The sequence below is a fragment of the Periophthalmus magnuspinnatus genome, chromosome 23, assembly GCF_009829125.3.
Source record: "Periophthalmus magnuspinnatus isolate fPerMag1 chromosome 23, fPerMag1.2.pri, whole genome shotgun sequence".
NCBI lineage: Eukaryota > Metazoa > Chordata > Actinopteri > Gobiiformes > Gobiidae > Periophthalmus > Periophthalmus magnuspinnatus.
The window spans coordinates 207,014-223,382 of NC_047148.1; the positions used below are offsets into that span (position 1 = coordinate 207,014).

The 16,369-nt window shown below is 40.1% G+C and overlaps 1 protein-coding gene across 1 annotated transcript in view; it reads right to left on the bottom strand.

Moving 5' to 3' along the window:
- LOC117391365 (transmembrane channel-like protein 2-A) overlaps window positions 1–9,667 on the bottom strand; it is a 58,821-nt gene extending 49,154 nt beyond the window's left edge. Inside the window, exons 1-8 of the mRNA XM_033989153.2 lie at window positions 9,630–9,667; window positions 8,233–8,271; window positions 7,138–7,558; window positions 6,855–7,007; window positions 2,663–2,753; window positions 1,479–1,560; window positions 767–873; window positions 600–698 (exon numbers count right to left, since the gene is read on the bottom strand). Coding sequence (XP_033845044.1) covers window positions 600–698; window positions 767–873; window positions 1,479–1,560; window positions 2,663–2,753; window positions 6,855–7,007; window positions 7,138–7,558; window positions 8,233–8,271; window positions 9,630–9,666 — 1,029 coding nt within the window. The 5' untranslated portion in view covers window position 9,667. The remainder of the gene's footprint in view (window positions 1–599; window positions 699–766; window positions 874–1,478; window positions 1,561–2,662; window positions 2,754–6,854; window positions 7,008–7,137; window positions 7,559–8,232; window positions 8,272–9,629) is intronic.
- Window positions 9,668–16,369: the final 6,702 nt, after the last annotated feature.

Here is a 16,369-nt window from a genome sequence, read left to right on the forward strand (position 1 = left end):
GAACATAGGACAAGCACTCTGTTATCTTTAAAGAGAGGATAATTATGTAACATGTGCTCCTACTGGTTTAAAAAGGTACTACAATCACAACTGAACCTGGGTTGCCAGTCCCTTAACCTGCAGATAGAGGACATCAACAAGTTTTTCTCACTCTCAGTATATGAACAGGCCATGCCTCATGTGAAAGCTTAGAACCTCCAGAATTCACTCACTAAACTGCAGAGTCTGCACTAGCACTGATTAATGATTGGCTGGGGTTGAGGTAGTGAAGACTCAGAGAGAGATCTACATCATTTTCCAGCTAGATTTAGTAGAAGGATCTGGCAACCAAAAATATGGAGCTAACTAGATAATTATTTTTAGAATGAAAACACAGAATGACATCAACAACTTGGCCAAAGTGTCCAATTTAAGTACTGTCAGTGAAAGCAATATTTGATTTGAACACCTCATAGCCATACGGTCAAAGGAAAAAATGCAATTAATGCAATTGTACCAATAATAAGATGAAGAGCAGGTTCTTGATCACAGTGGTGAGAAAAAGTGTAAATATGGCATGTATATTTGTTTTGTTTTACTTGCTACACTATGGCTCTCACATTGAAGTCCATGAGCACAGAGTAGTCCTGAGCCGTGTCCTGCTCGTCTCGGGGAACGGTTTTCCTGGGGATAGATCCGTATGGCAGACCCATCAGAACCTACAAGTCAGAGTAAACGTGTGAATGCACAACAGCAAGACGTGTAGGTGTAGTCAGTGACTTCTGACCTCTGGGATGACTACCAGGCCAAAGGTGAACCCAAACAGCACCAGGTTCATGCCGTACATCCAGCGTAGGAAGATGAAATAAGACGCCACGGATGAGCCAAAGTGACCTGAGCCACGAGGGAGAGAACAGGGAGTCAGCTATATGTATGTGTTTGGTCTCAATGAAAAGAGAATATCAAGTTCAAATATTGATCAAATATAGTAAATCTGTAAGTAGTGTTGGGAAGTAACTAAGAAAGGGAAATAACTAACAACTAAGAATGTACCAAATATTACTTTATTCAGGTAGAGTTACTCCTTTGTCTGGTGTCATTCAGAATACAGTTACATTCCTAAAATCAAAGTAATATATTATGTATACATATCATATATTTGATCACTCAATTTAGGTTTCAAACCGCAAACCTCAAAGTATAATGGATCCGTGTGTTTTGTGATAAATGAATAATTGAAATAAATGCATAAATCATCAAACATAAATTTGTTTTTATACTACGTAGTGTTTTGCTCTATAATGTAACAGAACTCACTGTGAAAGTATTCAGAACAGAATGCTCTGATTGGACCATGAAACATAATACGATAAAAAAGTACACTTTATTGCAGGTACTTGGTATGCTGTAACTAAATACAGGTACAAGTATTCTTGTACAGACTCCTGATCAGATCCAGAGTTACAGCATAAGTTGAGTCTGAGTTGGAGCTTACTGACTTTCCACCTCCTTGATCCGGCTTTCCCAGGGAATACAGGATGTGCGGAAGTTCTCAAAGTCTCGCTGGAACTTGATCCATTTCTGTGAAGCATAGCACATGTTCAGACCTTCTAAAACCCTGAGGAGGATCTCAATTTACCAAAATGCCCTTAGATGCACCATTCGAAGTGTGCGTCCAAGAGTAGCTACATAACTTCCAGCACAACAAGGACTGTCCCATGCACTCAATGAATGCGCCAGACAAATGCCTTGTGTTTCCAGCATTTCCACGGAGATCGGCCGTAAGCGAAGCATGAATTAACCTGGCCCAAATACTGAATCATTAAACTGCAATGTCCCACTTTATGTACAACTAATCAGTGTTCTCTGGTTTATAGACTATGAATGTGAAAATGATACTGTTACCTCTGTCTCTGTTATTACATTTCCCAAGGTATATTTTCTAAGTTATGAAGTAGGTACAACTGAGAAAAAAATCACCTCGAACGTTATATTTGCTTATTGATATTCAGTCTAGACAAAAATAAACGGCTGCGATGACACCTTGACTTTTCTTCTATTAAATAATAAAAAATAACGTACATAATGTATGTATCATCTTGAAAATGAAACTACTGCTCATTGCATCAGGGTTGTCAATTTGCTGTGTACAGTTTTGAATATTTATAGAGAACTGTTGTGTGGGAACATGTCTTACATGGACTTGTGGGTTGAACATTGGATAGAATTTTACAGCTAACAGTAAGGAGGGTTTGAATAGGGCCCAAGAGATATCGCTAAAATACTACATGCATGGATGACATCTAAAACCTCTTCAGGCATGGTAGAAAGTTAAGAAAATCAGAGTAAAGTCACAAAAGATTAAAGATTGTTTAACCTTTCAGTCAATACTGATATTAGAATTGATCATTATCCTGAGTGTGCTTCCTCAGTACAGCTAAACTCCCAAAATATTTTATTCACTTCAACGGGTTATTCCACAATAAGTCAAATGTCAATACAAGTCACAAAACCAGTGGTCAGAGGTTGTACTTCCTTTTTAGGAGTGTAAGAAAGTCTTTTCTTGTATATATCTATAGGATATAATAAATACAAAAGTTCTTGCTTGGGTACATGATCTGACATGGTTTCTCAGCCGTTAAGTGAAATACAGAGCACAAGAGTTTTTTGCGTTTTTATTTACCTTGGTCATCATGACTTTGTAGGCGTACCACTTTCGCCCTTTGCCTTTTCCCAAAGCTCCTTCAAACTTGTCCACGAATGCCTGAGCCTCCCTGTGGACAAAAAATGCTAGTCAGCGTTGATGATCTATGGTATGGGCATGTCCCACTCCCTGGGTGTATCCCTGAGATAGATGAGTATTTCTGAAGTGGGCATCTCTCAGACACGGGCGAGTTTACGTGACATAGGCGTGTCTCTGTCTTCCTGATTGGTTTTACTTGCGGTGTGTAAGACTCGACTGTCCAGATCTGATCCATAGCAAAAGAAAAATAAAATCTGTTAACTGGACAAAATGTTGTAGGAGTAAAGACGTTTCACTGCTCATTCAAGCTGTTTCTTCAGTTCTGGTCAGATTTCTGGTGGACAGTGACTATCTGTCTGAAGGGAGGAGCTAGCTACACTAAAACTCAAAACTCCTATTGTTTACAGTTTCTGTTTGTAGGCTGGGTCTAATGTGTTACCCTAAGTATGCATTGTGCCTGAGTCCTACTTAGCATAGTCATTCAAGCCCCTAATGAGTGATTTCACACCTATTAGCATCCTGACTGGCCTTAATGTTTTCTTTGTTTTGCTTTGGGTTTGAGGATGGAGTTATGGATGGGGGATAGATGTCTGAGGCCCCCATTCCTGTTCAAGGAAGGATTGTCTTTCCTAACAAAAACTGCATCTTTAACTCCCCTCTCAAATTATTATTTTTTCTTTGGCTAAGATCTGTACCTCACTATCTTCAAAAGAGTGGTTAGTGGCTTTGAAAAGGAGATGTGCAGCGGACTGGGGTAAGGAGGAGCTCTTGTGACGGTGTTGGTACATTCTCTCATGGAGTAACCCTCTGTTGTAACGTCTGGGGGATCAAAGATACAGCCTAAGTGTAAGGTTTAACAGAGTTTACTACAAACAAGAGGATGTGAAGGCTGATTGAAGGAGTGGTAGTAGGAAGCTGGGTTGAAGGCTGAGGTGATCGAACCAATACCAGTCAATAATGGGATTATGTTTAACTAGCCAGAGATGACCCAGAATAAGTTTGGTTGTGGGAGCAGACATGACATAAAATCATTTCTCCTCATGGTGATTACCCGCCAAAACTATGGAAACAGGTTCTGTGACATGTGTTACCTTGGCAAGTAGTTCCCCATTCAGGGCTAGGGCTGTAAGTCTTTCTAGTAGCTCCAACCCTACCCCAGACTGCTCGGCCACCTGCTGGTCTAAAAAGTCCTCCTCAGCACCTGAACCAATGAGAGCAAGACCAGATAGTGTCACTGTTTTATAAAACAGAGTGGCGTCAATCTGAAGTCTATTGTGCTTCTTATCTGTTGGCCCACCAGTACTCCCAGACCTACTGATGCGCGTTCCCCTTTTGACCGAAGGTCAGGTGGGCCATCCCAAGAAAGCACGTTCATGCTACAATTTGTCACTTAGTGCACTAAAAGCTGTTTTTGTCAACGGTCTGTCGGTCCAATCAACATACGCAGCCAGTGTGCAAAATTCAGTGATGTAGTCTGTAACAAATCTTGTACCCTGAGCGAGACTCAACAGGCAGAGAGAGGCGTCAGCTTGACACTGTGGGTGGTCAAAAACAAGTTTAAATTCTCCCACAAACTCATCATAAGTCACTTGGTCAAAAGAAGTGTTAGAAAACTTTGCCTCAGCCCACTGAAGTACTCACCTTCTCAATAATCCACATATGCAAAAGATTTGAGCAGAGTCTGGTATAAAGCAGGCTGGACATTGTTGGAATATACGCGATCTCGGAGGATACACTGACAATCTGGCAGAGTGTGTAAGATCCTTGGTCCCTTTATACTCCAGAAGTGGAGGCTTGATTGTTGGGTGTATAGTGGTGCCAGAGTCTCCTCCCAGCTCCAGGCACAGAAGGAAAGGTGGAAGACAGTACAAAACATACAGACAGACTGGAATCAGACTGGAAGACATGTTCACTGCAGTCTTCACTACACTGAATAGAGTAGACCACATTGCTTTGTTTGCAGCTTTGGATTTTGACCTTTGGGTGAACCAGTTTCTGTCTTAAAGTGTTTGTAGGTTTGAAATAAACTGGAATTTCACACTTTCTGGTTCTCTGTTTCACATTCTCTGAAGCTTTTCAGACACACCAGCTGTGTAAGGAATGGTTACACCTTCCCTTATAGGTTCACTTACCTGTTTTTTTATCTCTCTTAGATCTACTGAAGACCCACTTTGGATATCCACAAGCAGTGAGGCCTTTCTCCATGTGTTGTTTCCCCTTCACTTTTTCCTCTGTGTTTGTAGGAACCACTTGAACTCTATGTTACGGATCACTCAGAGTTTGTGCTGCTGAGGAAAATGTGAATCAAACAGCAGGTACTGGTCAGTGTGTGTGGGCTTTCTGAAGACCTGAAGTCGCTGGTCCTCTCCTCCTAGTTACTGCTACCATCCTGGCCCCTCTAGTTGGTAACACCGAGCACCATATGGAGAACACAACAGAATTTGTTAGCAAAGTCAAGCATTTCCAATTCCAATTTGGATGAGACATTTAATGTGACCACTCTTTACACTTGTATCCCTACATTAGTAGCGGTGGGGGCAGGATACTAAGCTAAAAGAGAAAACTAATCTGTCAACTGACCAAATCTGCCAACTGCTGGAAATTTGTTTGAATACGACATATTTCCAGTTCAGAGGTAACTTCTACAGCAGTGGTTCTTAACCTTGTTGGAGGTACTGAACCCCAACTGCACATTCACCGAACCCTTGTTTATTGAAAAAAAAAAAAGAATATATATATATATATATATATATATATATATATATATATATATATATATATATATATATATATATATATATATATATATATATATTTTTTTTTTTTATTTATTTATTTTTTTTTTTTCAAATTCAAGACATATGTATGTTTTACTGGCTCGCAAAATGAATCGTGAAAACAGTCCGCTAATCATATGAGTCGGGTGTGTGTCTTGACCCCCGCCGAACCCCTGAGAGTGACTCACCGAACCCCTAGGGTTCGATCGAACCCAGGTTAAGAACCACTGTTCTACAGGGAAATCAATGGCTGTACCATGGACTCACTGGTATTTCCTATTTTGGATAACTTGAATACAGAACAATGAACAATCGATATCCACACATTGGTATCGATACGTGGATGACAACTGCAACAAAATAAAAATTCACAATCTGGCACCCTTTACTGAAAATGTTAATGCTGTGGATCCAAACATCAAGTTCACATGGGAAGAGGCCAAGGAGAACAAATTGGCCTTCTTGTGCAGTAACTATAGGAGAGGACTGGTGACTCCAGGTTATTAATAGATCTAAAAGAGCTAAAAAAAACATGAAAGTGAACCTATAAGGGAAGGTGTAACCATTCCTTACACAGCTGGTGTGTCTGAAAAGCTTCAGAGAATTTTTAGATAGTATGAAATTGTGGTCTATTTTAAACCTACAAACACTTTAAGACAGAAACTGGTTTACTCAAAGGACAAAACCCTGAGCCACAAACAAAGCAATGTTATCTACTCCATTCATGTAGTGAAGACTGCAGGGAGCGTTACATTGGAGAAACTAAACAGCCACTACACAAGAGAATGTACCAAACTCGTTGCGAGAGTTCATCAGGACCCCAGTCCACCGTACATCTCCATCTCAAAGCCACTAATCACTCCTTTGAAGGTAGTGAGGTACAGATCTTAGTCAAAGAAAAGCAGGGTTAAAGAACCGATTTTTGTTAGAAAAGACAATCCTTCCTTGAACAGGCATCCGGGCATTAGACATCATCTATCCACTATCTATAACTCCATCCTCAGACCCAAAGCAAAACAAAGAAAACAAAGAAAACAATAGGGCCAGCCAGGATGCAGCCAGGTGTGAAATCACTCATACTCACTAGGGGCTTCAATCACTATGCTAAATAGGACTTGGGCACATACACTTAGGGTAGCACGTTAGACCTAGCCTACAACCAGAAAATGTAAACAATAGGTGTTTTGACTTTCAGCGTAGCTAGCTCCTTCCTTTAAATACATACGTATAAAGCTGTCTTCACAACTGATTGGACCAGAACTGAAGAAGCGACTTGAATGAGCAGTAAAACGTCTTCACTCCTACATTTTGTCCAGTTAACAGATTTTATTTTTCTGTTTCTGTTTGGTTCTTACTTGAGCTGTGTGAGCCTTCGCTGCATCCTCCACGGCTTGTTCCTGATATTGGCAATGAGCTTCTTCTTCTCCTCCACCTCCTCCATGAGCTGAGCCATCTCTCCCTCAGACATGGAGTCCTCCTCCTCGGAATTGGAGTCAGAGTCTGAGGAGCTGCAGAGACATGGTAGTAGTAATTTCTATGTGGTCATATTTGTCCTATTGATACTTCACCTGAGTGTCTAGTTTTGACACTGGTTTTGAGAATAGGTCAGAGAATATAATCTGGTGTTTAAAGTTGTACCTGTTTCCTTTCTTTTTCTTCTCCTTGTCCTCGCCTTTGTCCTTGCCTTTGTCCTTGTCTTTTCCTTTGGCATCTCCCTTTTTCCCTTTAGGCTCTTCCTCTTTGGCTCCCTTCTTCCCTCCTCTCCTCCCTCTCTTAGTGTCCTCCTCACTGTCCTCGCTCTCGTGTCCTTTATGTCCTTTTTTCTTGTTGGCGTTTCTGCCTCGTTTTTGCTTGGGGTTCTGCTCGTCTTCACTGTCCTCATCTTCATCTTGTTTTTTGTTGGCTTTGTTTCTGTTGGCTCTGCGGCGCCCTCTAGGAGCCTCCTCTTCCTCTTCATCTTCCTCTTCGTCACTGGCAGGCTTTTTGACCCGTCTGCGCCCCTTTTCCTCTCGTCGCCCTCCAGCCTGACGCCTGTTTCTTCTCCCCTGACCCCCACCGTCTGCAAAGCACAACAGACAAATTTCATGGAACTTACTCTCCTTTGCCGACACATTGATCTAACCAGTAAATGTGGCGCTTGTGTCCATGGAGATGGATAAGGATAATATCATTCTGTGAAGCAATGGCAATTAGCAATAGAGCTTGACTCTGCCAATATTCCTGAGCCAATGTTTTGGGCCAATTTTGATTGGTCTCCCCAGATTGTGTCTTTTGAATTTTCCTGCTGGATTGATGTAAGGATTTGTGTGTGTGTTCTGGGCAGTGGATTGACCAGGACGGGATGTCAGACTTTGCTGGAGATTTGAGGGACTGAAGGGTTCAGGTGTCAGCCCGATACGTCGGCCAATCTATATATCGGTTCATCTCTAGTGTGAATGTATGCGTTTGTGTGTACTTCTAAGTTATGAATGATGTTGTATATATAAAAAAAAAAAAAACATTACATTTGTACATTAGTCATTAGTCTATTTTGGCCTTGGGGTGCACTTGTAACTGTCGTAGTTTTGTGTGTGGTTTTACCAGAGTACTAATGTTATGTTTGTTTATGGGTCATTGTATTTTTAAAAATGGGGGTTTGTACATAATAAACTAATGTTAAATTATATTAGAAAACCTAATGAACCTAATCGCACACACATAGGCCTCAGTGATGGGGATAACTTGTCTACTCACCATCACTGTCGCTCAGATCTCCATCGATCTCGATCCCCACTGTGGACAATATACAAAACAGTGAGACAGGTGATGAATACAAAACACAAATCACAATAGAACCTAAAGTGTATTCAACCCACAAGACTGTAGCTCCTCCTCCTTCTGTCAATGTGAGCCAAGCACAATCTGCCTTCACCTCTCAAACAATTCATATAAACACTCCCCCTCCTGCAATTTCAGCTACAACTCATTCTCACTCCATCCACAAATCCACAGCAGCAGAACCATAAGCCTCCTTAGCTTAACCTTTTTGCCTGTCTTTAGCACCTCCCTTCACCACAAGTATGCTTCTAGAAGTGTGTTGGAGGTGTGGGGTTTCACCACCACAAAGCCTTCACTCTGTGTTAAAGATTCATGCAGACACTGGGACAAGCCATTAGTTTACTTTGGAACTCCATCGCACATAATTGCTCCAATCAGTCTGTAATTTGACACAAATTAGCAATTGAAATTAGGTCAAATAACACAGCCAACTGTCCAATTAAACAATATTACACCTAATTTGACATGTTTTGCCTCTGGATGGAATTACTCTAGCTTTTCAAGACTATTACAGCCTTAAAATTTTCTCAAATATTAAGGCTGTGATAATAAATATGATACATATATAATAAATAATATGTAATACAATTAATATTATATATATATATTAATATATATGCTCTGACCTCCCCACCTTCAAAAAAGAACTCAAAACTCACCTGTTTTAAAATTGCTTTTAATGTTATATGTTTGATTTTATGTTATAAATTTTGTGATATTTTATTCTTGTATGTATTGTGAAGCGTCTTTGAATGTCTTGAAAAGTGCTATATAAATAAAATGTATCATTATTATTATTATTATTATTATTATTATTAGTTCATGGTTAAAAAGAACAAAAACTCAAATGAAAGAAAATGACAAAAATTAAAAAAAAGCCTCGACCATGACAAAAACTGCGCCTTTTCAATCAGAGGTTAAGCATAATCTGTTTATGATGAGAGCACATGCAAGTGACGTTTAAATATGAGTATCTCAATATAAAGCGAAGAATGTAGGAGATGTGGCAATGGAAACACAAGGCGACACAGTCTGCAGCTACACAATTCTCCTTCAGTGAGATTCTTTTGGAGACATTTGGCCCTTACAGTGAAAACAGTGAGACTGCGAGCAGTTCCTTGAGAGCCACACAATCATTAGAATACATTACATTTAATATGTAATTGGACCCCAAGATTAAATACGCGAAATAGAAAACCCTGGTATAAAATAGTGTTTGTTCTCTTGAAGTAGTTCAGCTCAACTCCACAAAAAAGAACCTAAAAGTGCCTCATTGTTCTGATGTAAAAACATGTAAATAAGACATGTCTGACCTTCCTCCATAACAGTGGCGTCTTTTTGGCGGGGCATCTGGATGTCTCTGTCGATGCAGTGGAAACAGCCTGAGTATGTCTGTTCTTGCCTGCTTACTCAGGTGTCCAGATGGTCACCATAACAACGCATCATGTGATCTCAGGTGTGTCTGATCAGACAGATCATATTTTATACATATTGTCTCCAGAGCGCTCTCAGTAGACTGGTGCTGTCCAGAAGAGGCAAGCCTATTATAAAAACAGCCTCATTCATAAGGAAAAGTCTCATAGAGAGAGTGCAGCAAAAGGAGTAATGCTCAAGGACAGCTCACGTTACATAGTGGAGCTTTAATCCCAGTGTTCTGCAAACACTCTCACTGTCTGTAACCCTGGTAACCTGAGACACACACTCATCTGTGTGTCTGTGTGAAGAGAGCTCAACACAATTATGTGCTTTTACGATATTTGTGCAACATAAAACAATGGAATAACAATAGACTTTGACTATAAAATGAACGATAAAAAGTTGGAGGTATAACATACATAATGTTTACCATCCTGCAGTGTGACGCACCTTTATGGCAAAATATACACATAATTTTTAAAAGAAATATAGATGACATTTTTCATATTATTATTAAGTATTATAACAATGTATGAATGTGTAACTCTATCATTTTTAAATCCATATAAATCCATTATTAAATTTGTCCAATTTGACACACATTTGTTGCATCATTTAGGATGTATTTATTTTATTTATTTATTTGTTTATTTGATTGGGACAGTGCATGTTAATGAACATACATGACAAAAGCACGAATGTAAACACGCTGTATTGTAGCCATACGGCTAATTTCCATCCGTAGTTCCACGGGTCAGGGTCACAGGGATCAAAAATACAACAACAATAAAATTTACATTAAACAATGATCAGGCCTTAAATACAATTTTCAACCATACAATCTTACAATCTTAGTCACTTTGTGCAAAACTCCATTAACATTCGCTCAGCTCATTATCCAGACCCACATGCAGCACACAATACTAAAACAGTCCATAAAGGATACACAATATATAATAAACAGCCTGGCACTTAGTGTGTGCAAGTTTGGTTTGCCCAGAGCCAGTTTTTCAGTTGAGCCTTAAATGAATTATATGTTGGGCCTCAGAGTTAAAGGGAGGCTGTTGTAACCCCCCTAATTGCCATAAACAATAGCCTAACCAACTAAATATACTATAGTGGTTACACTATTCCACAGGTTCCCACCTCAGACAGACAGGACCATCTGACCAAAGGTGGTACGTCTGTGGGGTGTGACCATATCTCCTCTGGCGGAGGCTCGTGTGCTTCTTTGTGTGTTTTCTTTACTCTTGATAAATTCTTTTATTGGTGGAGGAGCGAGAGAGTGCAGAACTTTATAGACTTTATAGACATGCTGATTTTAGATTGATCATGTTTTGAAAATGCAATAATTTATATTTGTACAGAATATGGCAGTGGTGATGTGACAATGTTTTTTGTCCAGTGTTTTTAAAGCTTTTTTCTAGAGGCTCTCTTTTCAGAGATGTGGGGTATGTGAGTGACCATGTAGTGAGACAGTAATCAATATGTGAGATGATCATGGAGTAAAAATACATTTTAGCTGCTTGCAGTGTTAAGTTATTTCGAATATGGCGGAAATTTTAGAGATTAAATTTGACTACCTGTGCTACTTTTTTATATGACTTTTAAAAGAAAATGTTGGATCCAGAACTACTCCAAGGTATTTAAACTCTGAAACAAGGTTGAGCTCCTCTCCATTCAGAAAAACATTTGACCTGGTTGATTCTATGCAACGTTTTGAGAAATACATACAGACTGTTTTTTTTTTTTTGTGTTCAGCATAAGACACGAGTCCCTGAGCCAGTCCTGCACTGAGGATAGCGCAGCTGTGAGGTCTGTGGCAGCTTGTTGTATGTTTTTTCCATGAGTGTAGATGACTGCATCATCCGCATACATTTGCGAGAGGATGTTTGGGCATGCATTAGGTAGGTTATTGATAAAGAGAGAGAACAAGACCGGACCAAGGACAGACCCCTGAGGAACACCAGTGTCAGAGTCTAGCCAGGCTGATTCAACACCATTTACTACCACATACTGTTTCCTGTTGGACAGGTAAGATTTAAACCATAAAAGTGCCTGATCAGAGAGGTTAAACTGAGTTAGCCTGGATAACAGTATCTGATGGTTTACACAGTCGAAAACTTTCTTCAGATCTAAAAAAAACAGCTTCGACACAGGGATGCTTATCAAGCAAACTCTTAATGTTTTCTGTTAACACACACAGGGCACTGTCTGTGGAGTGATGTGTTCGAAAACCAAATTGTAGTGGGTGTAATGTGGGCTGGGTATTTTCTAAATGGGCAGTCAGAAGTTTCACAACCCATTTTTCTGCTATTTTAGATACAATGGGGAGTATGCTTATGGGTCGGTGGTTGGACATGTGTGTTTTAGTACCTGATTTAAAAATTGGTGTCACTGCGGCCACTTTCCAATCTGTTGGGACTATGGAACTTTTAAAAGACAGATTAAGAAGATGAGTGATTGGACGTACAAGAGAGTCTTTGTATTCTTTTTAAAAATTTGTGTTAAGGCCAAATGCATCCAGGGCTCTTGAAGTTTTCAATCCAGTGATGATTTTTCCCACTACATAATCTGAAATTTCAGTGATCCTGAAGACTGATCGGGATGACAGAGATTGCCGGGACAGACAGGTGGAATAAAGTGCTGAGTAATCTCTTTTACAAAGTTTATAAAAAAGCAATTGAGGTGAGTGGCAATGGAAAGAGGATCTTTTGATAATTGAGTGTACTGTAGTGCCACCTCAGCTGGTTCCTCTCAGCGTGTAGGAGCAGCTGCTCTACTCCGAGCTCCTCCCGTGTGACCGAGCTCCTCACCCTATCCCTAAGGGTGCGCCCGGCCACTCTGCGGAGGAAACCCATTTCAGCCGCTTGTATCTGCGATCTTGTCCTTTCGGTCATTACCCAAAGCTCATGACCATAGGTGAGGGTAGGAACGTAGATTGACCGGTAAATCGAGAGCTTTGCCTTTGGGCTCAGCTCCTTCTTTACCACAACAGACCGATACAGCGACCGCATCACTGCAGACGCTGCACCGATCCGCCTGTCAATCTCACGCTCCATCCTTCCCTCACTCGTGAACAAGACCCCGAGATACTTGAACTCCTCCACTTGGGGCAGAGGCTCACCACCCACCCAGAGAGGACAAACCACCTTTTTCCGGTCGAGAACCATGGCCTCGGATTTGGAGGAGCTGATTCTCATCCCAGCCGCTTCACACTCGGCTGCAAACCGCCCCAGTGCCTGCTGCAGGTCCTGGCTCGAAGAAGCCATCAGGACAACATCATCTGCAATCAGCAGAGATGAGATCCTGTGGTTCCCAAACCAGACCCCCTCCGGCCCCCAGCTGCGCCTAGAAATTCTGTCCATAAATATAATGATCAGAACCGGTGACAAAGGGCAGCCCTGGCGGAGTCCAACATGCACCGGGAACAGGTCTGACTTACTGCCGGCAATGAACACAGCTCCTGCTCCGGTCATACAGGGACCGGACAGCCCTTAGCAAAGAGCCCCGGACCCCATACTCCCAGAGCACCCCCCAAAGGACACCACGAGGGACACGGTCAAATGCCTTCTCCAGATCCACAAAACACATGTGGACTGGTTGGGCAAACTCCCATGAGCCCTCGAGGACCCGATGGAGAGTATAGAGCTGGTCCAGTGTTCCACGACCAGGACGAAAACCACACTGCTCCTCCTGAATCCGAGGTTCGACTATCGGTCGGATTCTCCTCTCCAGTACCCTGGAATAGACTTTTCTGGTACACTGAAAATGTATTTATTAAATCAAAAGCCAACAAAAGTCAATGAATAAGCTGTGTTATGAACAGTGGTTATGGAAATATCTTGTGAGAACTGAAGACACTACAGAAAACTGAAGAATGAGTGGACATTTTTTAGTTCTATCTATAACCCGCAACAGTAAAAGATACCACTAGATAGATTGTTTACTTTTTCACAAAACATCATCCTTTCTTCACTTTAGAAGACAAAGTTAATTTGTCCAATTTATATTGGTTATTAACAGTCAATGAAAATGTGTAATTAAAATTGTATCATCTTAATGTATAAAGGTAAAATGGTCAGCTGGTTAAAAATAAAAAGAACAAAACTATGAACACAGATATAATTTGGCAACATGTTTATGTCCAAATCAGGGTTCATTATAACCATATTTTGATTAAGTTATTCTAACATAAAGTATCTACATTTAGCAATGCTAATTAGAAAAGTGCTAATACTAAAGTTAATAACTAGCAGATCACTGGTGGACACTGCCTTATATCTATTTGAAGGGAGGCGCTAACTACAACTGTCCTGCTGTGCGTATGTCTCATATATGTATTATACAGATATTATACACGTGTGTCTGTACATGTGTATATATTTATATATATTATATATAGTGACCAAAGAAACGCAAAGAAATGCCCCTGTATTTAAATTTTATTTTAATATCCATTATTTTAATCATATTTCATTATAGTACTATCTCAATATTCATATCGTTATTATTTTATTACTTTTCTTTGTCTTTCATTTAATTTATCAGTATATATACCTCTTTCTGTTTGCTTCTATTTTTTTTCCCATTTATTTATTTATTTTTTCTCTTCTTACCATTTTCTGCATTCATGAAACAGCGTGTCAAACTCTAATGGAAAAAGTAAAACACAACTACCTGCCAAACCTCAAATGGTGTGTTTCACACAGGGTGATGGAGCCCATTCCTTAAGCTTGTACAGGGTCATTGATATACTGGCATACATATGTAAACAGAAATATCTGTACAATATACACTTCTGTATGTAGTATGTAACACTGGGTGTGTAGATGTGCACGTGTATATGCGTGTGTGTATGTGCCTTATATTACGTTGACTGTTGTGAAAAATAAAATTGAATTGAAACTCAAAACACCTATTGTTTACAGTTTCTGTTTCTAGGTCTATTGCGCTACACTAAGTGTGCATTAGGCTCGAGTCGTACATAGCATATTCGTTCAGCTCTTAATGGGTATTTTTCACACTTACTGGCATAATGGATAGATCTGTTGTTTTCTTTGTTTCCTTTGGGTCTGAGGATGGAGTTATGGATGGGAGATAAATTATGTCTAAGGCCCACATTCCTGTTCCAAGGAAGGATAGTCTTTCCTATCAAAAATTGCCTCTCAATCCATTTCTTTCTCAAAATTGAATTCCCAGAGGAGGAGTCTCAACATATAATTAAACTATTACATGGATTTTTAGGACATATGGCTTTAAGCGATTGTCTAAGTGGCTGTAACAGCATGAAAACCTTGTTTAAAATAGTTGAGAATGAAAAGTGCAGCTAAGGGGGGAAGGAAGAACCTATAGCTCATCAGGGCGAACCATAAAATGCAGAGAAAAGGATATACATTTTTCAGCAGTCTTCTAAAGTTAAACCAACATTTGATATAGTGAGACTCAAGCCAGTCAAGCTCCACTGGAGTTGATCTGAAGTAATAAGGGATATTAGTGATCAATTTAGGACACCCTGTGGAGAACGAACTAAGGCTGTTATGTATAAATGGAAAGCATCAAAAGAAAGGTCTCACAAGTATAGGAAAATTACTGTCAGATTTTGTTTCTACTGGGAATATGAGCATGCCTTGAGCTGCATGACCTGGGGTTAAGAGACCAGGAGAAGTTCCTATTAGGAAATCCCCTAGTAATGCAAGTAATTAGTGAGCCCGCTACAAAAGTTTAAGGACCTTTTCAGGTGCCAGATAAAATAATTGACTGGATCACCAGTGGTAAAGGTAGGTCACTTGGGTGTCAAATAGATGTGACAAAAGCCTCCCATGAGGTAGTCACAGATAAAGGATGGAAACAGATGATCATAGTGCCCAGGTATATTCACAGGCAGGGTATACTTGACTCGTTGTTGGGTGCCTCTATACAAGTCATGACTCCTGATTCTAAAGATAGAATTATGACCAACACGGACATAAGATGAAGAATTAGTCTTTATGTATATTGGGCACCTAGAGGGATTCTAGGTTATGATCCCTCAGAAGAAACCTCAGAAGGAAGAGAAGGAGTTAACCTGAGATTTACTGAATCCTTTTTTTTTTTTTAAACTACAGAAATATTGCCCCTGCCAGTATATAAACAAACTGAGAGTAAGGGAGAGAGAAAGGAGAAAAGTAGATCAGGTAAAAACTTGAGTGATAATTCAGGGCTGACACATCTACAAGTGTCACTACAAGTGTCACTACTACTTACTAAGGTAAGTGTTCTTAGCCCCAGTGTCTAAAATCTCCCTGCACCGTAAAACAGTACTGGAATGAGTGTCATATATCGTATTAGGTCCTGATTGCATAGGTAGGAACACTGTAGTGTCAGATCAAGAAATGGACTCATTTACTAAAAAAAGGATAGAAAAAGGGAAAAACTTCACGAGATCCAAGAGATCAAGAGGAGGAGGTGAGGAGTTAGGAACTTGGAGAGGGATATGGCAATCTATTGGTACTTTTCCTCATTTAGGATCTGGGTTAGACCCTATGAGTCGATCTCCCGAAGTCTCATGCGACACGAATAGACTTTTGTTAAACAGGATTAGTCTATGGACTGTTACTACAAGGGAAATGAATTCCACACATGAGTTAGCCTGTAG